Below are 25882 nucleotides of genomic sequence, written 5' to 3'. Positions count from 1 at the left end.
ATAGAACATAAATTTATTTCTTGGTCTTAGCTTTGCAGGAGTATTTTAATGTAGTTACTCTTCTGTGGGGTATATTTTTACACCACACACACACACTGTACAGATGTTAGCATTGTCTTAGTATTTTACAGTAGTGTGCCTTATATATAGTCTTGGAAGGAGTTTGTGATGGAATTGAAATGGTTGAATGGCAAATTAGGGAATGCTCAGGTGAATAAGGTTGGATTGCCTTCATATTTTGCCGGGTGGAAAAGCCATTATGTCCATGTACACTAGAATACAGAAAGAATACTCCCCTTAGGGTAGAAATGGATAGTTTTCATTATAACACACCTAGGCCATTGGAGATTCCTTTAAAATATTAGTAATAGCAGTGAAGAAAACCCCAGTAAACATTCTATTTGACTTAATGCATCTATCAATTAGATTAAAAAGATGATGTAATTTGTAAGGAATCTGGTTCTAGGCTAAGGTATTAACTGGTGATTTAAAAAATAAGATAGCCTGTTGTAACTTTAAAAATAAGCATCTTTTTAATCTGTCAAATATGTCTCATGTCTTTGTTGTAAAAATGCAATCTTGATTTAAACAATAAAATAATTTTATTTGTGTAATTTTGAAAGCCACTTTTTTAATAGTATGATTTCATCTCAGAATCGAATTGCTTTAAAAATATCCCCTAATGCAATGCCTTCGATATCCCCTAATGCAGTGCCTTCGTTGGAGTCATTGAGTTGGTATAAGTTGTCATTGTATAACTGTTTTTGACACAAATAAAACCTGTTATATAAGCGGTCGGTATGTGGTGTATTTCATAATCACAGGGCTTAAGATGTACCAATCCTCGTTGTGATCATCCAAATTCTGCCCAAAGTCATGGTGACTTTTAATTTGCACTAGTGAAAGGAAATTCTGCCACCATTTGTCATGATTTTTATGCCCTAGCTGACCAAAGCCATAAAGCTAGGACATTTTGTTTACGAAATGGGACTGAGAAAATTGCCACATTTTTAGTAATTTTTTTGTTTTCAGAGAAAAGACACTTGCTGTCAGGCGAATCAAGAGAACGCAGTTTCCGGTGTCTCCTTTAGTCTTGTAACTTTCAGGAGGGTTTAAACCTCATGAAAACGGCAGTATCAATTAGCTTCCTAGCGCTAAGCCACGCCCCTGCCTCCCCCGCCGCGCCCCCCGCCCCGATAAGCGTGTTTTAAGAGTAGCGGAGGATTTGGCCTGATTGGTCGGAAACGCGCTGGGAAATCGGGAAGCACCAATGTCCGAGGCGAAGGGCGTGGGCAGGGACTGAAGAGGTGGGTCGCTTCCCTCTTGGCCCGACCCCTGGTTTTGCTTCCGGGGCTGGAGGTAAGGCCACGTCATCTTCGGGCTCCCAGTGCCAGCCGGGCGGTGAATGGTGGGAAGCAAGATGGCGGCAACTGGAAGCATTCGGGAGAGGCAAACAGGTACTCGTTATTTCCTTCTCTGCGGTTGGTGCCTGGGCAGCGACCTGGCTGGCTGGCGTCTTCTCTGGGTTGTCCAACAGGTCGGAGTTGAGCTTCAAGAAGTGCTCTACTTGGAAGTTGTGGAGAAGCAGTGCCTGAAGTTTTACAGCCTTGGCCGGTGCTATAAGAGGGTTCAGTTGGCTGGTTGCTAGTATTTTTTAATTTAATTTAATTTAATTTTTAATTACTGAGTTTCAGAAGGCCATCACGACAAGAACTGTCGGCTGGTGTTTTCTTTCCTATATTGTCGCTTAACGAGGTCTCTAGGTTTGTGTTTAGTTCGTATTTCAAGTCTCCCAGTTTGGCTTGGTTTTCACTTTCAGTTTTAACGTTCTTAAAACCTGTTTTCGACACTTGCGCCATTAATACAACATCTAAGTGGTCTTCTCAAAGCCCCTTACATTATGCCTTCTTTAGATCAACCTTGAGAGAACCTGAAGAAAAATGCCAGGTGATAATGACTTCTGCAGCTTTCTGCAAGGGACTGAAAAATGGCAGACGAATTAATTAACAGCGTTCCTTTTCAATTGTTTGACAGATTAGTAATCTTAAAGTAGTATAATAGTTGTATATTAAGTAGGCCTTATTTGTACACCTCTTTATAAAATAAAATGTAAAGATAAATGTTTCTTTCCTTGGCTTTTGATTTTTTTCCCCCTCTGAGATACTTCCGATTTTCCTTATAAGCAACTCTAGTAACTTGGTGTATGTATACTGGCCCCACATAATGCTTTATACGGGTGTGTATGTATAGAAATATATATATAGATATCTATATCTATCTATATATATAATGATTTTTATATACTACTTGTGGAGAAACTTCCAAAGAGAATAGAAATAGGCCATAAGCTATAAGTAATATTTATATTTTAATACTCTTGAAATTATTCTATTTGTATGAAAAATAATTGGTTACAATCAATACAACACACCAGAAGGATTTGAACTGTGCCTGATTCCTTCCCTTAAAAAAATAAATTTGAATGTAGCGTACGGAATGGTGCTTTACAGTTCTTAGTAGGTTCATTTAGTACAACCAGTCAGACACAAGAAAGCACACATTAACTATGGAAAAGTATAAGTATGATTCAGGGAATGCTTGGTAATTCATTTCGTTTGCAAGCAAATAGAATCTCATCTTTTAGAAGTTTTGGTCCTATGTAGCTTAATAAAACTAAATGAATTTGGTCTTACTACCACCAGCGAAACTGTCCTGATGAAACAGAGCCTTTTAAAAATTGAATTTATATTTTAATATGCAGACATTGTAAAACGTTCAAATCTAATACTGCAGTTTTGTCTTTAAGTGGAAATAAACTTCATTAAGGTCCATGTGTGTGTGTGTGTGTGTGTGTGTGTGTGTGTGTGTGTGTGTGTGTGTGTGTGTATCTTGTGCTGCATCAGGTATTAAATTTGTACTATAAGTGGAACGTTTCTTATTTTGAGAACAAAATCCTTGGTGTGCTACAACAGTAGAAGTAACATTTCCTTGATTTCTGATGGTAATATTTAGGAATATCACTCTTCAAGTATTGTAGGTAGAAGATGCTTTGGTACAAAGCCGTTTGCAGCAGTTTGAATAGCTGAGATGATAGTTCATGCACTGAGAATTTATTATTTTTTTAGGTGGTTTCTGTTCTCTTCATTTTACAGACGAAGAAACTAAGGTACAAAGGTCTTGACTAGCATGCTGTTTCTTGGTTTGTCTTCCTGAAATACCTCTGTCACCTCAAGTGCCACCTTCTTTGTGAAAGCTTTATGCATCACTTTCTTCTTATTCCTATCTTCCAGTCTACAGTCAGAGTAAGTTGCTTCTTCCTGTTCCTACATCAGCTTCTCACTCAGCATCCCTTACTTCTCAGTGTTCCATGGCCTGTATCAGTTACTTGTTCTCTTGCTGTGATTTCATCTGGCCTCTTAGCTTTCAGTATTCTGTATGCTAGTGTCTTGGCCTCATATTGCTGTGAAGAGACACTGTGACCATGGCAACTCTTATAAAGGAAAGCATTTAATTGGGGCCTGTTTGAGAAGTTAAGTCCACTATCACGGTGGCTAAAGTGTTGGCCTGTAGGCAGACATGGTGCTGGAGACGTAGCTGAGAGTTGTCCATCCAGATCCACAGGCAGCAGGAATTGAGAGACTCAGGCTTTTGAAACCTCGGACCCCACCTCCCGTGACATGCTTCCTCCCACAAGGCCATACTTCTTAATCCTTTCACATAGCCACTCCCTGGTGACCAAATATTTAGACCTCTGAGCCTAAGGGGCCCGTTCTCATTCAAACCACCAGAGCTGGTGACTCCCAGGTCTACATGGATAGTAAGCCCTCTATTCTGAATTCAGGTCACTTGATATCAAAAGCTTTGTTAGTGTAGTTGCTCATGTAAAACTTCATGTGATTTTTCTTTTTCTTTGCTTTTTTTTTTTTTTTAATTTTTTAACTCAATTCAAATTTGTGAGTAAATCATGTCGGTTTTACTCTGAACTGTATAGTACCTGTTGCTCTCCCCGTCACAGCCCTCCTTGAATTTCTGCAATAACTTTCTGTCTGTACTATTTGCTTTTACAGCCTTGTTGCCTTTTGATCTTTTACTGATAGCACCCATCCCAAGCATGGCTTCTTAATTTGAATATGGTAAAGGAACGTGATCTCCAAGTCCACAGATGAACTAGTCTCTGCTTAACTTGATCTCCTTGATTCTTCTGCCCCTTGTATTTGTTTCCTCTTGGTAGAATTTTCTTTCAGTGTAACTTGTATGACTTATTCCCTTGCTTCCTCCAGGCCTTTACTGGAGTGTGTGTTTCTCAGGAGACCTTCCTAATTACTATTTAAAATTATATTTCACCTTACTTTCTCCTTTCCTGGTTCCATTTTTCTTCACAGCATTTATCATTTCCCCATATACTGTATGTTTTACTTACTTTGTAGATAATGAGGACTGCATGAAGGATAGGTGATTTTTTTTTTTTTAATCTGGCCTGTTGTCGTCCTTGTGATTCCCTGTCCTTAGGGCAGTATCTAGCACATGGTAAGCACTCAAGAAACATTTGTTGAATGAATGAGTGAGCAAATAGTACATGTAAATGACAGCGTTTACTCATCCAAGTGTAGACCTATAGGGTAATGTAGTCAGGGCCCATAACGAAAACTAGTGTATCATGTCCACAGGAAGCAGTGATTTGAGCTCTGGCGCACTAAACTTTGATAAAATAGAGTTGCATTCTTTTATCACTCTTTAAACATGCATCATGTGCTTCATTAATAAATTACTTGTATCAAAATGGTCTGAACAAGTTAGCCAAGGCTTGGAGTTGGAGAAGGTTTCCTAATTGAGCCAAGACAATGTGAAATTGTCTACTGGTTCTGGTCTTTCATGATGAGATGAAGTAACATCTGTTAACTCTGGAGAATGCCAGATGCCAGTTTACATGGCAGCCCAGGCTGTAGTTCTTCCTCCTTGTCATTGAGTAAAGAATATGATCAGCATTTAGGAACAGGGTTTTCTTGTGTATTTAGAAGAATATGCTTGCCTGGGTGTGGGAGGAGAGCACCAGTGAAACATTCAGCCCAGGAGCACTGGGTTTGTGCTATTTATTTGTATATTTATAATAGTACTATAACCTCTGTCTCTGAAGTAAACAGAAGTTGTTGGTAATGTATATTTATTGTAGTGCCAACATTTTACAGAGGGGAAAAAAAAATACAGGTTGGGGTGGCAGGATGGCTCAGCAGGTAAAGGTGCTTGCCACCAAACCTGATGCTCTGAGTTTAATCCCTGGGACTCACATGGTGGAAGAAGAGAACCAACTCCCATAAATTGTCCTACGGCTTCCACACACATGGTATGACATATGTGCGTGCACACAGGTACACACAATAAGTAAATAAATGTAAAAACACACAAACATCCTCTTTTACTTAACTCTCTGTATCCATGGTCTCTGCAACCATGGATTTAAACAATATCAAATCAATACAATTATAAGTAAAGTGTGCCCATACTAAATGTATACAGACATTTTCTTGTCATTGCTCCTTAAACAGTACAGTAGAACAATCTGTCATTGACATTGCTCTGGGTATTAACAGGTAATCTGCCGTGACTTAAAGGAGTTCCCCTAGCTTATGTGCAAACACTAAGCCATTTTATTTATTTATTTATTTTATTTTTTTTTCCTCTTATTTTTTTAATTATCAAAGATTTAGTATTAAATGTGAAGGACTTGAGCATCCAAGGAATGTTGGTGCCTCAAAGAGGTTCTGATGGGGATGACAAGAGTTTGCTGAGCAGCATTATACCTACCTACCTACTTCGACCTGTGTTTAGTAACAGTTCTTTCAATGGATGAACATACTATCTGGTTATTTGTTGTGTATTATATAGTACTATATTTGTAGTTTGGATTGTAGATTATTCTGTATTGCCTAATGTCCAAAAGTTTTTAAAAATCAAAGTAGAAAAAAAATGAGCCAGGCGGTGGTGGTGCACACCTTTAATCCCAGCACTCGTGAGACAGAGGCAGGCGAATTGCTATGAGTTCGAGGCCAGTCTAGTCTACAAAGTGAGTCCAGGACAGTCAAGGGTACACAGAGAAACCCTGTCTCAAAAAACTTAAAAAAAAAAAAAAAAAGAAAGAAAAGAAAAAAGAAAAAGAGAAATTCAAAGTATCTAGTCATGGTATCACATCTTTGATCCTAGCACTCAAGAGGCAGAGGAAGGCAGATCTCTGTGGGTTTGAGGACAACCTGCTGTACTTTGTGAGTTCCAAGGCAACTGGGGCTACATAGTAAGGCCCTGTCTCTAAATTAAAAAATTAATTAAAAAGTAGATTTCAGAGTAGTCAGTCTTTTTTGGTTTTTAAGACAGGGCTTCTCTGTGTAGCCTTGGCTGTCCTGGACTTGCTTTGTAGCCTGGGCTGGCCTCGAACTCACGGCGGTCGCCTGCCTCTGCCTCCTGAGTGCTGGTAGTCGGTCTCAAATCACCTGATTTGTACATTTTCTTGAATGTTTGGCCATCTCCATTTCAAGTGCTTGCATGAAGTCATAGGTTTGATCCCAGCACTGCATAAAAACACGGGGCTGTGGTAGAAAATGCCTCTCTAATCCCAGCACTTAGGATGTAGAAGCAAGAACATTAGAAGTTCAAGGTCATCTTCAGCTACACAAGGTACTTGAGACTGACGTAAGAAGATTCTACCTTTAAAAAAAAAATGTTACACAAACACATGATCACACAGAGAAGTAGCACCAACCAGCATAGTAGAGTTTCATTTTTCTTAGAAAATGGTTTTTATATACTGTGCTTTATGAACAGGTGAGCAACAAAAACCACAAAATACTGTAATACTTAAAGCCTGGTTGCTGTGGGGTTTGAAAGTAGATAACTTTAATTACCAGTTATCTTGTACATTATGAAGTCTTATTTTTCCCCCTGGACTATAAAATAACTAAGTCGTACAGCCTTTCAGTAGGTTTATTGGCTGTAAAATATACTCTGGAGTAGCTAATAAATAAACCTACTATAATGAGTTTCCATATAAAACAGTTAAGCACACCATAGTCTTTGTTTTTATAAAGATTGTTCTTTATGCTTTCAGCCAGATAGCTAGTGGACAGCAGTAACAGTTAGCTATTAAGGCTGTTGTGAGGTCATGATCAAAGCAATTTCTTTTGGTATGTGTGTAAGAAACAGAACAATGCTTTCTCAGGAGCATGAGTTTTTTGTTTGTTGTTTTTCTTTCCCACAATGTTTAGGATCGAACTTGTGTCCTGGGCAAGTGCTATGCTGCTGAGCTGTACCCCCAGACCCCAAAGTGCTTTTTCCTGAACAGTTTTCATAGCTGCTTTTGGGACAGGTGCCTGTTTTGTTTTGTTTTGTTTTAGCTCCCAAACAGATGCCAATTGGCTGTTGATGAAATTATCTTAAAGATCTGACCCTAGTTTTTACACATCCAGTCATGTCATTAGTTGATTTTGTTAGTATTTATTTATGCATTTTGTTTATAGTGAGGAAAAAAACCTACTATAAATAACTGATGTAAACTTTTATTTTCAGTGGCTCTGAAGCGGATGTTGAATTTCAACGTGCCTCATGTTAAAAACAGCACTGGAGAACCAGTATGGAAGGTAAGAGCTGCTTTCATGGCAGCTACGGGCTTTTTCTTATCCATGAGGTGATAGTGATTAGAATCTTGGAAATATAAAACTAGTAGTATACATTAATCAGAATTCGTGAATATTTTTGTTTATTATCCCCTAAACATTATAGCTGTGTAGTATGCAAGAGGCTCATATAGGATATGTGCAGTAGTGAGATGGAGTTTGTTTTATTTGGAGTTTTTGTTTTTTTCATTGTTAAGATATTATCATGGGCTTGTGTCCCAGGTTGGAGTCAGCTGCAATCTTGCTTCAGCCCCTGGGCGCCCCATTCAGATGTGAGCACTGCATCTGGGATAGGGACTTAACTCTTTTACATGTTTATTTATTTTTACTTTATATACATTGATGTTTTGACTGCATGTATATCTGTGTGAGGGTGTTGGATTCCCTGGAACAGGAGTTACAGATAGTTGTGAGTTGCCATGTGGGTGCTGAGAATTGAACCTGGCCACTGCTTTTAACTGCTGAGCCATCTCTCCAGTCCCGGGTCTTAACTCTTAAGTCAATAAATAACCTTGTTTACCTAAGATGCTTAAATTTCTAAATTTTCTTAATAGTGTTGGAACCTGTTCTATTTTAGGGGTTTTATTTTATTTTATATAGATGTGGTTTTTTCTTGCATATATGTGTATGCACCATGTGTCTGATGATTGCAGGGACCAGCAAAGGAGGTTGGGTCCTGTCTTACTTAGAGTTTCTCCACTGAGACTCCTTCTCCTCTGTGCCTCCAGCTTGTGTCAAGTGACATACAAAATTAGCCAACCTAGGGACCCAGCAACTAAGTTTTCAGATGTTGTGAGCTGCTGTGTGGGTGCTATGAGTCGCACCTAGGTCCCCTGGAGAGCAGGCAGTGCTCCTGCCACCAAATCATCTCTCTAGCCCTGAATTTTAGTTTTAAAGGGGGCTAACTTTTTATCTCAGCCTTACATGTTCTTAGAAAGGATATGTATGAATTAGGAAAAAATAAGAATGAATTTGCTGTATGTTAAGAGTTTATTAAAGGTTAAAATAAAGAAGTTGCAGTCTGATTTTTAAATTTAGAATATTTTATAAGAAGTTTTTAAAATTGTTGCTTTATTTAAAGCTAGGTGATAATATTTTAAATAACATAACTATGGATAGGCATTTAGGTAGTGATGGAAATACTAAACTGAACATGGATAAGAATACAATATAATGATTACTATGTAAAATTCACTTCAATGTTACCTTAATGTGGGCTCTCAGTTGATTGTTCATTAATAATGACATTTTAACAAATTGCTTTTTTAAAGGTACTAATTTATGACAGATTTGGCCAAGATATCATCTCTCCTCTGCTGTCAGTGAGGGAGCTGAGAGACATGGGGATCACCCTGCATCTGTGAGTTTTAACATAGTTCTGACAGTGGCATTTATTTTCAAATTCATTAAGAAAGATTTCCTAGGTCACCTTAAAAGTCAAGGACCATTTGGAGAGAAAACTAAAATTACAGTACCCATGTAACCGTGAGGTTAACAATAGTCTCACTTCGAGGCTATATAATTTCAGAATTTAAATCGTTTTTCATTTTCCAGTAGACTTGGTTGATCTTTCAAGAAAAACAACTAGCGCTCTTTGGCACTCTTCATTCCCTAAAAGGATTTTGGCTAATGTAATTATGCTTTAAAAGAATCCACATTAGTTTTTTAGTACTGTGAGCATGTAACTGACGAAATGAAGTAATGGCTATCAAATCTTTGCTGTCTTGACTACTAAGCGTTTATCGTCTTTATGTTACTTTTGAACAGACTGGCGTAGAAAATGTGGTTGCCACATAGTTGGACAGCTAGTTGATGGCAGAGCTGCAGCCGTGTTTTTTTGTCCACTATGCTGTGCTCTTTGCCTATTGACCCAGAGTGGCTTCAGCAGTGACAAATAGAATTGAGATCTAACTCCATACTGGTTTAGGGGTAACAAGATCGATTGCCAGTTTGAGGGCAGAGGAAGCATGGCTCTATTGTCAGCAGAGCACGGAAAGGCTGTACATCCACGGACAGTCCCTGACAGCGCGGCCTCTGCCAAATACGTTTAGCAGTTGTTTTGTCCTCTGCAAGCTTGTTTGGACCAATTTGAAGGCAATAGTAACCACAGGTGTCTAAAATTGCGCTTATACCATGTAGGCAGTTGGGCTGACAGCACACAAAGCAAACAGCCTATTGCTGCCGTCAACCAGTTGTCACTGCGAGGAGTGCCATCTGGACAGGTGGGGCTTCTAAATGCATCTCTACTGGCAGCATGAGCCCTTTCATTCTTGTCGAATACAGAGGTGACTAAGGAGATCTGCAGGTAGAATGCCAGCAATATCTCCTATCATAAGTTTTATGCCAATATATTACAATGAAGAATAGATTTTTTATGTGCAATTGAAATTCTTAAATGAAAATACTTCCGGAATCACCAAGAGAAAACTTTAGCATGTCATCTTTGAGATTCTTAGCTCATGATCTGTGCGTCCACTTCGGAAGCAGCAGATTGGAATGGACATATAGCTCAGCTGTATAAATGTGTGCTGAGCATGTGCTGGTTCCACCCATAGCATCTTGCAGAAAACAAAAGGCAACACATAGAGTTAAATACCAGGCTGTAAGGGAATTTTCCTTTACTTTTCAGTCTTAAATAGTGCCTAATCTGTGTGTGCTAAAATTTGTACATTTCTTTCAAAGGAGTCAGCATTGTTTTCCTCCACTCGTCCTTTCCCTGTATTTTTGTATGAAAGTGATTTTGAATGTATTTAGTTGCTCTTCAAGGAGGGTGGTGATAAAGGAATGTCTGGCCATAAGAAGTTCTACAAATGTATAAGGTGGGGAAAAGTGAAAAAAGACATGACCCTACAAATGAATACCCCTAATGCCAAGCATGAGATTCTTTTTGTCTTTCTAAGGAAAAGGCCAGGTTAGCCAAGTGGCTATAGTAATAGGAGTGCTGAGAGCACGGACACTGAGCTACTGACTTCCACTGAAAGTGCCTGAGGGAAAAAGTGATTTGTTGTCGTTCTTTCTGTCTTCCAGCCTTTTGCACTCAGACCGAGATCCAATTCCAGATGTTCCTGCAGTGTACTTTGTGATGCCAACCGAAGAAAATATTGACAGACTGTGCCAGGTGATGAGTGGATTCTTACTTTATCTAAAACTTAAAATTACTTGATTGTTTTACTACCAATACAGACTTAAAAAAAAAAAAACCCAGCAAACTTAGGTGTTCATTTGGGAGGATCATAAATCCCTTTGCCATCTTCCACCTTGATTTTTGATACTATCTTGTAATTTTAATAGAGTAGATTTATATTTTTGGCTGGAGAAGCATTATATCAGTAGATACTAAGTCTGACCTTACTAAAGAACCTGCTGGAGCCCGCTGGAGCCTGCCTGTAATCCCAGCACTCAGGGTTGATGCAAGAGGATTGTTGGTTGAAGACTGGCTACTGGACAGGTTTTGAGGCCCATCTGTGCTGGGACCAAATCGAAACAAACAACAGTGACAAACTGGAAAATAGAAAGCCTGACTGTTTGGCTTGAAAGGCAGAGTTCTCCTCTCCTTAGGTAATGGGAGGCCCGAGAACAGGAAGTGTGCAGTTACGTGCCGTAAGCAGGAAGGGTGCCGATGAGCTGCGCCGCTCCTGACTTCTGAGTTTGACCTGGAAAGTTAGGTCTTTCTAGAAACTCGCAGAGGGCTCCTTTACGTCTCACAGAGTAGAATTAGCTGCAAGAAAGACTGGATGCTAATAATTAGATTATTCCCACCCCAAAGAACCTTTGAACTCTTTTTGCCAGGAAAGTGGGGGAGGAGCGTTGGGCAGGATCTCATTAGTGGCTGCCACAAGTCACATCTTGCTATCAGCTGTCACATTAAGTTGCTATTCCCATTTTTAAAAGAAAAGTCATACATTTTATGTTGATATTAGCTTCATTTTCCAGCTCCCCCTTTATTCTTTACAAAGCCAATTGAATGGGTTCTCTTTACTAGTCTCTTCCTTTTTTAAATGCCATCTCTGTTTCAACATAAACTCTCATATGTAATATAACGTACTCACAGAATTGTGTAGCCATAGCCACAGTCAGCTCTAGAACATACTTCCCACCTCAAAAAGAAACGCCTCTCCTCATCTCCAGCCCCACCCTTTCCTCCTTCCCGTCTCTGAATTACTTTCTGTTTTTATTCCACGTATATATTCAGGTCTTACATGGGAATGGAATCATGTAATATGTAATTTGGCCTCTTTCTCTTAGTTTAATATTTTCAGAGTTTATCTGTACTGTAACATGTATCTGAACTTTGTTTTTATGATAGGATAATCTGCTGTTGCATGGGTATGTTAAATTTTATTTATCCATTTTAGGTTTTTCTACATTTTGGTTGTAATAAATAATTCTTCTACAGACATTCATGTACAAGTTTCTGTTTAGATAGGTTTTCATTTTTCTTGTCTTCATGGAGTACACAGGAATAGAACTCAGAGTATTCAAATACTAACTCCATGTTTAGCCTTTTTTATGATATGGGGAACTTTATTATAGAAGCATGGGAGACCGGGAAAGAGGGAGGGACACCCAGGAGAGAGAGAGAGAGAGAGAGACAGAGAAATCAAGAGAGAGGAAGAGGAAGAGAAAGGAAGAGAGTGGAGGGGGAAGAGAGGAGCAAGAGCCATGTTTAGCCTTTTTACAAACTGACAAATGGCCACATCCCATATTCCCACCAGCTCTGTAAGTGTTTTGCTGTCTCCGTGTCCTGACCAGCACTGTCTCTGATATTTTCATTGTGCCTTAAAGGATATAAAGTGATAATCCCATTGTAGTTACTATTTAAATTCTCATGGTTAGCAATACTAATATACTTATTTCACTGTTTTGAAGAAATGTCTTTATATCCTTTGCCCAGTTCTTTTAAAAAAAAAAAATTGAGACAGGGTCCCATGTAGCCCAGTCTGGCCTTGAATTCACCATGTAGTGAAGATGACCTTGAGCTCCTGATTCTGCTGCCTTCACCACTGGCTGCACGCCGCACTCATCTGAGGCTCCTTTACCCATTATAAATTGGATTGTCTTCTTAATGACTGAGTTGTTAGCATACCTTTTATTTTTCGTTCATTTTTGAAACAGGGACTCACAGTGTAGCCCTTGGCTGCCTCCAATTTGCAGTCCTCTTGCCTTGCTACCTGATGCTGGGAGTAAATGCATGTGCCACTAAGCCTAGCTTCTTAGCGTTCTTAGGATGCTAGACACCTATCAGGTGTATAATACCATATCTTTTTGATTATAAGATGTACCTGACCATAAGACACACCCACTTTTTAGAGCAGTAAAACAAGAAAAACACTAAAAACAGCAGTCAGACCATAAGGGGATGTCTCATGGTGCTGTATACTATGTATTCTTAAGAAAGCTGCACCTTGGCAGTTCGAATCAGTTATGTGCTGTATTGTAGTTAATGAGATTTTGTCGATAATATGCTTTCACAACATTAATAATTAAGATATATTTCAGTGGCCAATTATCTGGCATGTCATTACTATGTTCTTCCAGAGTAAACTTCTCTCATCACTTATATATCCTCTCTTTCAAATGTGGGTCATATGCTGCGAAGCCTGGCTTTTAGTTTTAAGCACTTTTTATTCATGGCACCCTTTCTACTGTGAAAGTAACACGTTGATTATATTTATAGGATCTTCGAAATCAGCTCTATGAATCCTATTATTTAAATTTTATTTCTGCGATTTCAAGAAGTAAACTGGAAGACATTGCAAATGCAGCATTGGCAGCTAGTGCAGTGACACAGGTGGCCAAGGTAAGAGGCACTTGGTTGAAACGTGGCTAATGTAAAACTCAACAATGTCTGAAAGCTCCTAGTTGTTCACATCTAACCAGAACAGCCTACGAAATTAGACTTCCTTCTTTAAAAACAAGTTCATTGAAACTGTCTTTCACTTATAGTAGGAAACATAAAGCAGACGGGAAGAATTTACTACTCCAGTTCTGACTGGTAAGGTAGAAATGAAAAGGAGATTTAGATTTGTTTCAGGTTGAGAGTCTTGGGATCCTTGTAGCTCGTTTTAGAATTAACTTGCCAGTTTTGTTGTACATGGCTTGTGATCACATTGACGTTGTCTTACCTGTAATCACTACAGTTGGTCACCACATCATCTCCAGATCTTTTCGTGTTTAGGAAAGCAGGTCTAGAGAGACCACAGAGTATACTATCAGGATGAAAATGTACATCAGGCCAGCATTCTTGTGACATCTTAGTCAGCTTCCAGTCACTTTCAGGCACTTTCTTAGATAAATCCTGGCTTTACCCTGCTGTTGTGTGTGCCTCTTGAATTTTGAGAGGACAGCAATTGAAGTTGTAGGGATTGTAGAGACAGCAAAGATGAAACATGCATTTGCATATACCCTCACTACATCTTAGACTTGGATATAGTCCACTGCTACTTGTCAGTAGCTTTTAAGGCTCCTTCCTGTGTGTTTTTGCATATAAATTCTCATTAATTTCACAAAAAAATTATAGGAATTGTTTTCAATTTGTTGAACTAAATTTACTTTTGTTGTTGTTGTTGTTTTGTTTTGTTTTTTTGGTGTTTTGAGACAAGGTTTCTTTGTGTAGCTTTGGCTGTCCTGGACTTACTTTGCAGACCAGGCTGGCCTTGAACTCACAGAGATCCACTGCCTCTGCCTCCCAAGTGCTGGGATCAAATTTAGTATCTTTCTAATAGATTTTTAAAAATACTTTAAATTTTTTATTTGTGTGTGTATATATGTATGTATGTACAAATGTGGAAGTCAGAAGAAGGTGCCAGATCCCCTGGAGCTGGAGTTACAAACAGCTGTGAGCCACGTGATATGGGTGCTGGAAAACTTAGCTCTGGCCCTCTGGGAAAACAGCTTGGCCTTTTAACCACTTAGCCATCTGTCCAGCCTCTGAAAGTTTTTTAAAGTTTGTACTTGTAAAAAACTGTAGTAACTTCCCTGCTACATTTATAAACCTTATGTTGCAGAAATAGCTACTGTGTGGTTGTAAAAACACATGGTTGCAGAGTTGAGAACTGTAATTGTAGTTTCCTTCAGAAGGATATCCATTCCCATCACAACCACAGTTTTCTTTTTATGTCTGTTTAAATTTTGATTTCTTGGGGCTGGAGAGATGACTCCGTGGTTAAGAGCATTGTCTGCACTTCCAGAAATCTTGGGTTCAATTCCCAGCAGCCACATGGTGGCTCACAACTTTTACACTGGAATCTGATGGCCTCTTCTGGCCTGCGGGTGTATATTCAGATAGAACATTTCTATACATTAAAAAGAAATAAGTTTAAAAAAATTTGGTTTCTGGAAATGTCACTCTTCTTATTGCCCCAAATTTATTTTCACTGTTTTAAAATGTTTTTGTTTTGTTTTTATTACTCTTAATCACCTTTTTGTAAAAATTGCATATTTTTGTTTGTTTGTTTTTGTTTTTTGTTTTTGGTTTTGGTGTTTTGTTTTGTTTTGTTTTGGTTTGGTTTTTTTGAGGTAGGGTTTCTCTGTGTAGCCTTGGTTGTCCTGGACTCACTTTGTAGACCAGGCTGGCCTTGAACTCACAGTGATCCGCCTGCCTCTGCCTCCCGAGTACTGGGATTAAAGGCGTGTGCCACCACACCCAGCTAATTTTTAATTTTTTATATTTAATTAAATTATAATTTTCCTATTTATGCCATTTGGTGATTCAGCCAAACTAAATTTTTATGTAAAATTGGTTTATAAGCTGTTTTGTTTTTTTGTTTCTAGGTTTTTGACCAGTATCTCAATTTCATTACTTTGGAAGATGACATGTTTGTATTATGTAATCAAAATAAGGAGCTTGTTTCATATCGTGGTATGTAAAAACAAATTTTACAAGTCACTGTAATATTTGACAGAATGAATGATGTCCTGAAAGAAAACAGTGACTCCAGATTTGTTGACAGTTGTATCTTAAAAAAAGCAAGCCTCAGATTAAAATATGTCATAGATAAATAAAACATAATAAGTTTGTTTTGTAATTCAGTTAAGTACCAATTCTCTGGCCTGCTAGGAATCCCAGAACAGTGTGCACAAGTGATCTGCTCATGCCAAGTAAGACAGTAGTTCCATGCAGGACAAAGTTAAAAGCATTTAGTACTTTGGCCTTAGACAAAGTAACACACTTCACTTCTCTGTACTTATTTAAGTTTGGGTCCAAATTGTGACCTTCTGAGAAAAGACAACATCTTTCTTTTGGCTTCATTGAGATCTATAATATGCTTTCTTACTGAAATTAAAGAAAAAAATTTATGTATTGTTTTGGAGACAAGGTCTTATTTTGTAGCCTAAGGTGACCTCAGACTTGGGATTCTCCTGCCTCAGCCTCCCAAAGGCTTACCAATAGCGGTGGTTATTCACAGAAGTCTATTTGCAGTTCCTTGATTTTTCAGACTAATTAGCGCCTAACTTGTGTTTGAAACCTAGCTTCCCATAAGCCTTTAAATTAAACAGAAGTTTTATTTGTAAATCTGATAAAAAATAGAAGCAAGCATCTTTAATTTTTTCCGTGGCCAGTTAAATTGATGAGACTGGTCTCTTGTCAGTCCAGCTTATCAATCTGAGTTAGAAAACTTGGCTAAGTCTCACCAAGCACTTACCATTGCATTTCTAAATTTGGTACACTGTTTTTCTTTTAAAAGTGATTCAGCCAGTCTAGGTGATTTATAAGATGCTAAGCAAAACTGGCCAAATGTTAAGTAATTTAAAAATAACTAAACTTGTAATAAATATGAAGTTCCTTAAGCATTCAAATACACACACACACACACACACACACACACACACACACACACACAGTGACACTTTGGGTATAATTTGCTTTCCTGTCTTTTTACTTCTAAATTTTAATGGATTGATGATATATTTATCCAATAAAGTAAGCATATGTCTTGTTTCAGTCAAATGGAAATCATTTGACACAAGGAAGCTTGATGTTACCCGTTGGGGTGATATTCCTGATGGACAGTTTGCAGCTGCTAAGGCAGCTCCCTGTTCATAGACATGGAGCTGCAGTATAGACCCAAGGACTTTTGAGAGATTTTACTCATGCCAGACGATTGACAGAATGACCAGAGCTAATGCTCATCACAGTGATTTCTGTGCTGCCTGTTTCATCTGGTTTGGCTAGTTGACAGTAACACCTTGTGACAGCATGTTTCCTTGGGTTTTGTACTGCCTGGTGAAATTGCTGTTTTTATCTTCACTAGTGAGACACACTTTTCCTTAGGTACTTTGATATGTCCAGTTAGTTTCTGCTTTCCTCTTATGTTGATCACGTTATATATTTGTTTTATAATTCAGGTTGGTATCTAAATATTGTTATATATGGTCAAGTTTCATAAAGATGTAAAACTTTTTTCCAGCCTGAGAACACTTGGGTTTTTTGCTTTTTTAAAATTTAATTATTTATTTATTCAGATTACATCTCAGTTGTTATCCCATCCCTTGTATCCTCCTGTTAAGATGTAAATTTTGGTTACTTGTTTTTTCCTCCTGTTTTTAGCCATTAATAGGCCAGACATCACAGACACAGAAATGGAAACTGTTATGGACACTATTGTTGACAGCCTCTTCTGTTTTTTTGTTACATTAGGTAAGTGCTTAAATCTATCTGTTCTTCAGGGTCACAAATTACTTAACAACTCATTTTGACATATTACACACTGTAACTTTTTTTTTTTTTAAGACAGGATCCTACTACATAATTCTGGCTGTCCTGCATCTCTCTGTATAGACCAGGCTGGCCTTGAACCCACAGAGATTAGCCTACCTCTGCCTCCTAAGTACTGAGGTTAAAGTTGTCCACTCCTACATCTAGCTATGATATTGTTTTAATATTGTTGAATGCAGAGAGGCTCTCTAAAGTCAAGCTGAAGCATGCATTCTATAATATTAAAATAAAATGCTTCTTTTAATAACAACATAGGACTATTCCCGGTGGGTTAGCATTCAAATTTGTTTTGTTTTTTGAGCTGAGTTCTTATAAGCCCAGGCTGGCCTTCTCTAAGTAGCCTAGGCTAGCCTCCCACATGCTGACATTACAGACACTCATCACATACCCAGCTCAGCAGACCTTTTGAGTTAACTCCTTAGATATCCTTGGTAGCTGCAGCTCCTTAGTGTACTGTTTAAGTAGTTTGTCAATGGTTCCAACCTGTTGTTGGCTATTTTCTACTTTCTGTGTGTCCATCATAAAAACTTTCAAATGTACTTCTGAGTAGAAAGGTTTGTGCATGGTAGTTTTTAAGGCAAATGCAAAAGCTTCTAGAATATGCTGGACTTAACATAAATAGTACTCTGCATCATGTCTTACATTTCACTGAGTCATCTACAGTTACTTCAGCTACATTGTATTTACTAATATATGATTTTATACTTTAGTAATAGATCTTTACAGAAAATTACTTGCAATTTCGATTTTATAAATACCTAAAACCTGTTAAGATGACCTTCATAGATTAATAAAAGAAATAAAAGAAGGAAAACCACTTGAATTGTATGTAGGGCTTAGACAGATGTATGAGGAGAATTTGTACAAATTCTTGGGTTCCTCCCTTTCACAGCTCTTTACATCTTAGCCCCAACCATAGGTCTTTGGTTTTTGACTCAGTAAGTCCCCTTAATTTGTTTATTATTTCTCTGTGGCCAAGTATCCCCATTTTTTAAAAGGTTTTACTTCACTCTAGCTTTTTGCCTATGTCCACACGTCCCTATAGTGGATTCGGGTGTTGATTGTTTGTCAGATTGATGGGTTTTGAAGTGTGAAAGTTGAGGCTGTACTGAGTAAGCCCTGGGTGCAGTGCTGCACCTGCAGCCATTGTGTTTGCTGCAGATGTCTAACCTGTACTGTACTCATAAGCAGGCATGTTATCTCCAGCCTTTAACTGTGGTTATGGTTATGACATGCATGAGAGTTGGTATTGCTAGTAGTAGTAGTGTTGTATTTTAAAACAGATTGGAACAAAGATGTTCAGAAAATAATTTTCAGGATAGTCTTAATAATATCTAACTTTTGCCTTACATACACACTACAGAGTAGGTAGAAAACTGTCAGAAGATGTCATCAGTTTGCTGTTGCTGCTGCTGTTTGGGGTTTTTTGCTTGTTTTCAGAGGCAGGGTCTTCCTTTGTAGCTTAAGTTTATGTTGGATCTCCACTGTCTTGCAGTGTCTTCTGAGTGCTGGAATTGCAGCCTCCTTGGCCAGATGACTGACTAAATCTGTATATTTTTCCTTTTGTTCTCTTTGGTTAGGGTGATTCTTTTGAGTTGATACTACAAAAGGAGAACAGTCATTACTGTTAAATTTATTTTTCCTTTATTTTATTTGTTAAGATTTATTTATTTATTATGTATACAGTGTTCTGCCTGCATTTGTACCTGCAGGCCAGAAGACATTAGATCTCATTATAGATGGTTGTGAGCCACCATGTGGTTGCTGGGAATTAAACTCAGAACCCTTGGAAGAGTAGCCAGTGCTCTTAATCTCTGAGCCATCTCTCCAGCCCCTGTTAAATTATTTTTAAAGTAGTCCCAAACTGTTGTAGTCCCTAAGCCCTTTTTATTATTTTATTTTGAATTAAGTTCTTTGAATAGAGGGTAAAGTCATCCTTTGAAACTGTTAAGGAGGCCCAAGTGCTGATTTACTTCATTCACTGAAAATATTATTCACACTGATCAACTCCATATTAAAATGTCTCTCTTTGGCATTTTTTTTTCTTAAGGAGATACTAATTTCTAAAACGTTGTTTTCACTCTTCAGATTTTTAAGTCTTTTTGTGTCTAGCCTGAAATGCATCTTGACATCTGTTAATTTAAAGCATACAATTTAATTAAGAGCCAAGTCATTGCTAACATTTATTATTAAAATAGGTGCTGTTCCCATCATCCGTTGCTCAAGAGGAACTGCAGCAGAAATGGTGGCCGTGGTGAGTTTTTGCCTGGGAAATCCTTCTGTGTGAACTGCTCTCATAAGTGCATCAGGTGCCTCAGTCAAGGAGTCTGCCTGCTGGTGTTGTATATGAAGTACCAGTGGCAGATACGTCGTTACTTTGAGGTTACCCCAAAATGAAGGGCTGCCTCTGCATATTTCTGCAGTAGAGTAAAACTGCTAATTCCGTGTGCTTGCCCTAGTCCTCACTGCACTTTGTGACATGTGCTTTTACATATTTTACACTTCCTTTCCCCTAAATTATACTATATTCAGTCTTTTTTAGCAAGTGCTTATTAACAACAAACATTTTTAATATTCAGGTTGAATTAAAGAGAATTTCCTTTAAAGATTTAAAGGGGCATTAGGGAAACCAAAGAATTTCTTCTTTTTTCCGTTCAAGTGTACATGGCACAGAAAGACTGATACTTGTAGGCTCAGTTGCCTACATGCCCCGGTGGAGCTGACTTTTCACATTCTCCATCTCAGAGCTCCTGAGGCCGTGCTTGCACCTGTTGCTTTATTCCCACCCATCCAGACCAGCTTTTCTTCTTCCCTTCATGCTTAAGAGAGGGTTGGTTGTACTGAAGAATGCTTATCAGTGATACCAGGACTGAGGCACTTTTTTTTCCCCCAAAATTGATTCTCTTAAATGCAAACTATGATGATATTAAAATAATTAAAACACTTAGCTATTTAGGTTTTAGAATTACCACTTTGTAAAAACACCTAAGTTTCTTGATTATGTAACTAAAACACATTGAGTTCCCTATATAACATTATAAAAAAGTACTCATATTTCATCTAAAATTTGATTTTCAGAAACTAGATAAGAAACTTCGGGAAAATCTGAGAGATGCCAGAAACAGCCTTTTTACAGGTGATCCACTTGGAACTGGCCAGTTAAGGTATGTATGTCTGTTAATGTACTTGAAGTAAAATAAGAGTTTTTGTTTGTTTTCCTTGTGTAGTAAGACTATGTGTATCAAAAGGGAACTATTTCTTACTTTTTGATCTGGCATCAGAGCCAAGGTTTTGACTTAAATTGAAACATAAATGCCATAGCTCTTCTTTTGGTAGAAATATCTGTATGTTTCCATCTCTAGAATGCTTTCTATTTACATGGCTTTCAAGGCTTGAAGCTATTTCTTTTCAGCTATCACTAATTTAGTAGGATAATCTTTTAAAATTTGGTCTCATAGTATTATGACATTTTATCATAAGTTGTTGGATATATTTTGAGTTATTTTGTTTGTTTGTTTTATCTATATGAGTGCTCTGTCTGCCTGCAGGCCAGAAGAGGGCATCAGATCCCAGTGTAGATGGTTGTGAGCCATTGTGTGGTTGCTGGGAATTGAACTCAGGACCTCCGGAAGAACAGACAGTGCTCTTAATAGCTGAGCCATCTCTCCAACACCTATTTTCAGTTATTTTAATTAGCAATTTGTTGAATGGGTGTTAAATATGTTTACATCCAACCAAAGACTAATGGATGCCAGCCATTTTTATTCTGCTTTTCACAGATATGCCATGTTTAGTAGTCTTAACCAGCTGTATGCTTCTAGAATCTAGTGGCGAATACTGTAGCATGTCTAGAAACATCTTGTAATACTAAATTTACCATGTGCCAGACAAACCATAATGAGCAAATGTCAGCAGTGCCACAGTTAAGAAACCTTGCCCTAAGCCATCTTTCTCCCTTGCCACTCTGGAATCATAAACTGTAGTCACTAGTGAGGGGATCACTAATACTTAGCCTTGAGTCAGTGCACTTAGGAAGACTCAGTGACCTGTGCTTATGGGTAAAGAGGTGCTAGGTGCTCCTTGCACAGGAGGTGGCCTGTGTAGCTGATATGAACAGATAGAAGACACGTGTGAAAGTAACGAGTGCTGCTAGTAAAGGAACGCCTCTCCAGGCATCACGAGCACTGTAGCGCCTGGCAAGCACACACTGCCTCTGTTTGCCCTCACTCCTAAGCTGTGATGATGGATTAAACAGTTCATGCAATGGCATGCCCTGTGTCCACTAAGTGAGGAGTTACTGGTGTGGCAGGTTTCTTTGCTTTTTATATTATAATGAGGCCCTCCTTACAAATCTACTTTCTTGAATTTGTGTTTATATTTGTAGGAAAAAAATGTAATTTTTAGAATATGAAACATTTGGATAAACCTATAACTTTTTTGTTTTTGTTTTTTAAAAAGTCTGCACTTTATAACAGAGAAGCAATTGCTTTTAAAAATTATTTTGTATCCTGGTGATGTGGCGCACACTCTTAATCCCAACACTCAAGAGGCAGAGGCAGTTGGATCTCCATGAATTTGAGCTTGTGCTACAAAATGAGTTCAAGAACAGCCAGAGCTACACAGAGAAATTCTGTCTCTCGTGTGTGTGTGTGTGTGTGTGTGTGTGTGTGTGTGTGTTTTGCAAATGTATTTGTATAGATTTGTTCCTTTAAGAAATTCCTCTAAGACTTAAAATCTAGCATTAAACATTGGTTAGAATCTATAACTGACTATAGTAGAAATGTTAACATGATACACTGGAAAGTACTAGAAAGTTCTAAATATGTACATTGCTGTCAAGTTTATATAAATGTTCTGACATACATTTGCAGCTTCCAAAGGCCCTTATTAGTCCTTGTGGACAGAAACATCGATTTGGCAACGCCTTTACACCACACGTGGACATACCAAGCTCTGGTACATGATGTGCTGGTAAGAGACTAAACTCAGCACTTCTATCAAATGTGATAAATCAGTAGTTTCCTTAATTTTAAAGTGGATATAGGCACAATGATAAGAGGCATAGAACTGAAAAATATGGATTTAAAAATAATGCTGTAGAAGTTTGTGGTTCTGAATGTATGGTCTTTAAATATGTGGTAAATTTTTGGCATTATTGACAGTGATGGGAAGGAAGCAGTGAAAGGAAATAAGCAGCTAGATTCTTTCATGCTAAATTAAATTTAAAATTGAAATCATTTCCCTTAGAGAGCAAAATTAATTTCTTTTCTCTGAGATTCAGTTGAACTTCATTTAGTGATATAAAGGAACAGTATTTTCATGTTATGTTTTCTGAAGTAATTTTAATTACATATTTAAAATGTGTATTTCTCTATGTTCATACACATCAGCTAAATACATTTACTGTGTAATGTATAGAAATAAAGCACAGCCCCAGCCTTCAGAGGCAATGAGAGGAAAGTATATGCATGAGTAATTCTATCAAAACAGTGGTAGGATGCAGTAGTCCCATTTTACAGACAAAAGCTCATGCAAAAGAATTTTTCAGGCACAGTGGCTCACTTTTGTAATCCCAATACTGTAGAAGCTGTGGCAGGAAGACAGGCTGAGGTTCAAGGCCTTCCTCGGTAAGCAGTTCCAGGACAGAGTGCACAGTTACAGCATAGGGTCTTTATCACAAAGACTGTGTATGTGCCATAGGAAAAGGAAAAAAGAGGCGTATGACAGATAATTATTTAACAGTGCATCTCTATAAAACCAAGATACTCTAAAGCATTTACTTAAATAAATCACATTTAAGCTCACTGGTAGAAGCTGTCCAATTCTACATACATAGAGTTCTATTCCAGCGGCTTCAGGAAGAATGTCAAGGAAATACTAGTTCACATCCATTCATTACAGAAGGCAAAAGGAGCCTAAGGGAGCCTCAGAATAAGACATGAAGGTGTATCTTAAGAAGCCAAGTGAGAGGTTGAATGAATGCACAGATATTTTGGACCCAGGCTTTAGCAACAATAAAAAGACACAAGTATTCCTGTCTTCCTGAAACTGCATTCTAGGAAGAAGAGACAGGCAATACACAAAAATAGAAACCACTCAGAAGGTCGGAGGTACTCTATCCAGAATGAGTGCTGGGGAACAGGACTGGGCTTTTAAAACCTAACAGGCCTCACTTACAAACTGACAGGTAGGGATGACCCAAAGGAGGTAAAGTATAAGTAATGTAGCCAAAGGGGAACGGCATTCTAGGGAGAGAGGTACAGGTGTGTTTGGAAATGGCAGGGTGTCCTAGTAGCCACAGTGAAGTGCCCTGGGGGACAAGTAGAAGGAAATGCAGGTAGGTAGGACACAAGAAACAGCAAAGTACAGAGCATTGACTTAAGTCACACACCGGTTTGAATAAAAGCAATGTAAACTGTCACCCTAGCTGTTGTGTTGGAGGTGGGAGAATTAGGAGTTCACAGTCATCCTCAGCTACACAGTAAGCTCTAGGGAAGCTGTGGGTACATGAAGGGAGAAAGACAAGTGACAAATAAAGGGGAAGAGACAAGTTCCGGCCAGAACAGATTGAAATGAGTTTAAGACAGATTGCAGAGAGAAGCATTTAACTCCTTTTATTTTATTTTTTAACTAGAAAGTTGGAAAGGGGAGTGATTGCTGAAATGATATTGTGAAGTCCAGAAAAGGGAAATTACCACATATTTGTGAGCCAGTGGGAATGATCAAGAGAACATTTAGTGATGCAGGATGTAAGACTATCCAGAAGGGGGCAGTAGTGAGTAACATAGATCTTGGCAATAAAGTTTGGACTGTTCTTTGTTGTGGGAGCCTCTTTGGTATTCTAAGATGTTTGGCATCTTCCCTAGCCTTGATCAATCCTCAGAGTTTCTTCCCACCATACCAATTGTGTCCTGGGGAAAAGAGGTGGGAAGGGGTAACATTTCCCTCTGGTTGAGAGCAGCTGTTACTGACTAGTGAAGGGCATTTCAAGACTGGAGTGGGTTTCAGGAGGAGGCCAAGTAAGCCAGTTTGGAGATGGCAAGGAAGACAGACTGTTCCAGGTCCAGAGCTGTGTGAGAGTAAAAGAAAATTATGTCATGCTGAAAGAGGTAGCAAAGTGAGGTAGCACGGGAGTCTCCCTCCACCAGCCCCTCTTGGTTTTTCGAGACTGTTCCTCTGTATTTATGGCTGTCCTTGATCTCAGAGATCCACCTGCTTCTACTTAAAGGCATGTGCCATCATGGCCAGACTGGGATCCTTTGTGATTGCTAAATTTGAAGCACTCGTGGGCTCCTTCTTGACTCTCCTAGATGTAGGAAATTGAAATACAAAACCCTGTAAGCATGGGAGGTAAGACCCAGATGCTCAGGCCTCGTCAGCAGACAGGAGCAGGTGCCTGAGCAGGGCGAATGCCAGGCCCGAGTTTGAAGTTTGTATGCTGCGCACTAGACTCCCTTACTCCCCACTCTTCCAAGTTAGAGCGTCTTCTGCAGCCTTTATTTAAGAGCTCAGGGCAGAGCAAACACAGTGGCCCCCGCTCATAATCCTAGCCCTTCAGAGGCAGAGGCAGGGAGGAGGGAGTGGATGGCCAGGTTATTTTTCTTTTAATCGTCTTCACATGATAAAGGTTGCAGTCTTGTAGAGATTGGTTACAATAAACCACACAAGTTTTGTAACTTACTTTTGCTAATCTTAATGCAGTTTTTAAATTTTTTATTTGTTGTTTAGGTTTTTTGCGGCAGATTCTCACATCATAGCTCAGGTCAATCTGGAACCCAGCTCACAGCTGCCCTCCCCTCCATTGCTGCAGATTACAGCTGTGCCATTATTTATTGATTTTTTTTCTAAGATCCAGGATGGTTTTATTAGTAAAAAGGAATACCTCTGGGGAATGCGGGCTGTAAGTCTTGAGAGTGCCCAGAGAAGAGTGGAGAAGAGGAGAGGAAGAAAGCCCTGCCGTGGGAGTTAAGCTGTGTTGGCAGTAGCCACATTGTGGGGAAACCCATGTACCAGCAAAGCACTCCTGGGTTCCTGCTAGCATCCAAAGGGAGACAGAAAAGGAGGGGAAATCAGAACTCAGAAAGACAAGGCAGACCCAACAGAGCCTGATGGCAGCCTTAGGGACCCTTATTTATTGCTTTGCTCTTGTTTTATTTTTTAAAGTTACTTACTTTAGAATTTTCAGTTTTTAGAAGTCTTCATAATTAATACCCTTTGCCTCCACAAGATGGAGTAAAACTTCTAGTTAGGAAACAAAGTTGAAGTTTGGTTTTTATATCATTTGTGTTTTCCTGAAAACTAAACTATTGATAATCATTTCTATATTAGCTCTTGGGAAGAACTGTGGTAATTGAGATAGCTTTCCTGGGTGTCTGTCTACACACTGCTACTAATAGAGCTTTCTGTGCTAGTTCCCTTTACATCCTAATTTCTACCCCTCTTTTGAGACATGGTCTTCCTGTATAGTCCTGGCTGGCAGCAAACTCATAGCGGTCCTGCCTCG

General features: G+C 38.7%; 1 protein-coding gene across 1 annotated transcript in view; it reads left to right on the top strand.

Annotated features, from left to right (window-relative positions):
* Positions 1–1302: 1302 nt before the first annotated feature.
* Positions 1303–25882, top strand: part of SCFD1 (sec1 family domain containing 1) — a 64949-nt gene continuing 40369 nt past the window's right edge. The window contains exons 1-10 of the mRNA XM_084791814.1: positions 1303–1457; positions 7555–7625; positions 8933–9021; positions 10689–10779; positions 13339–13461; positions 15435–15522; positions 17212–17301; positions 19578–19633; positions 20458–20543; positions 22251–22350. Of these exons, the coding sequence (XP_084647940.1) occupies positions 1406–1457; positions 7555–7625; positions 8933–9021; positions 10689–10779; positions 13339–13461; positions 15435–15522; positions 17212–17301; positions 19578–19633; positions 20458–20543; positions 22251–22350 (846 nt within the window). The 5' untranslated portion in view covers positions 1303–1405. The remainder of the gene's footprint in view (positions 1458–7554; positions 7626–8932; positions 9022–10688; positions 10780–13338; positions 13462–15434; positions 15523–17211; positions 17302–19577; positions 19634–20457; positions 20544–22250; positions 22351–25882) is intronic.

This window comes from Acomys minous, assembly GCF_964271855.1.
Source record: "Acomys minous genome assembly, chromosome: 8".
Lineage (NCBI taxonomy): Eukaryota > Metazoa > Chordata > Mammalia > Rodentia > Muridae > Acomys > Acomys minous.
This window is presented reverse-complemented; position numbering and strand designations above follow the sequence as displayed.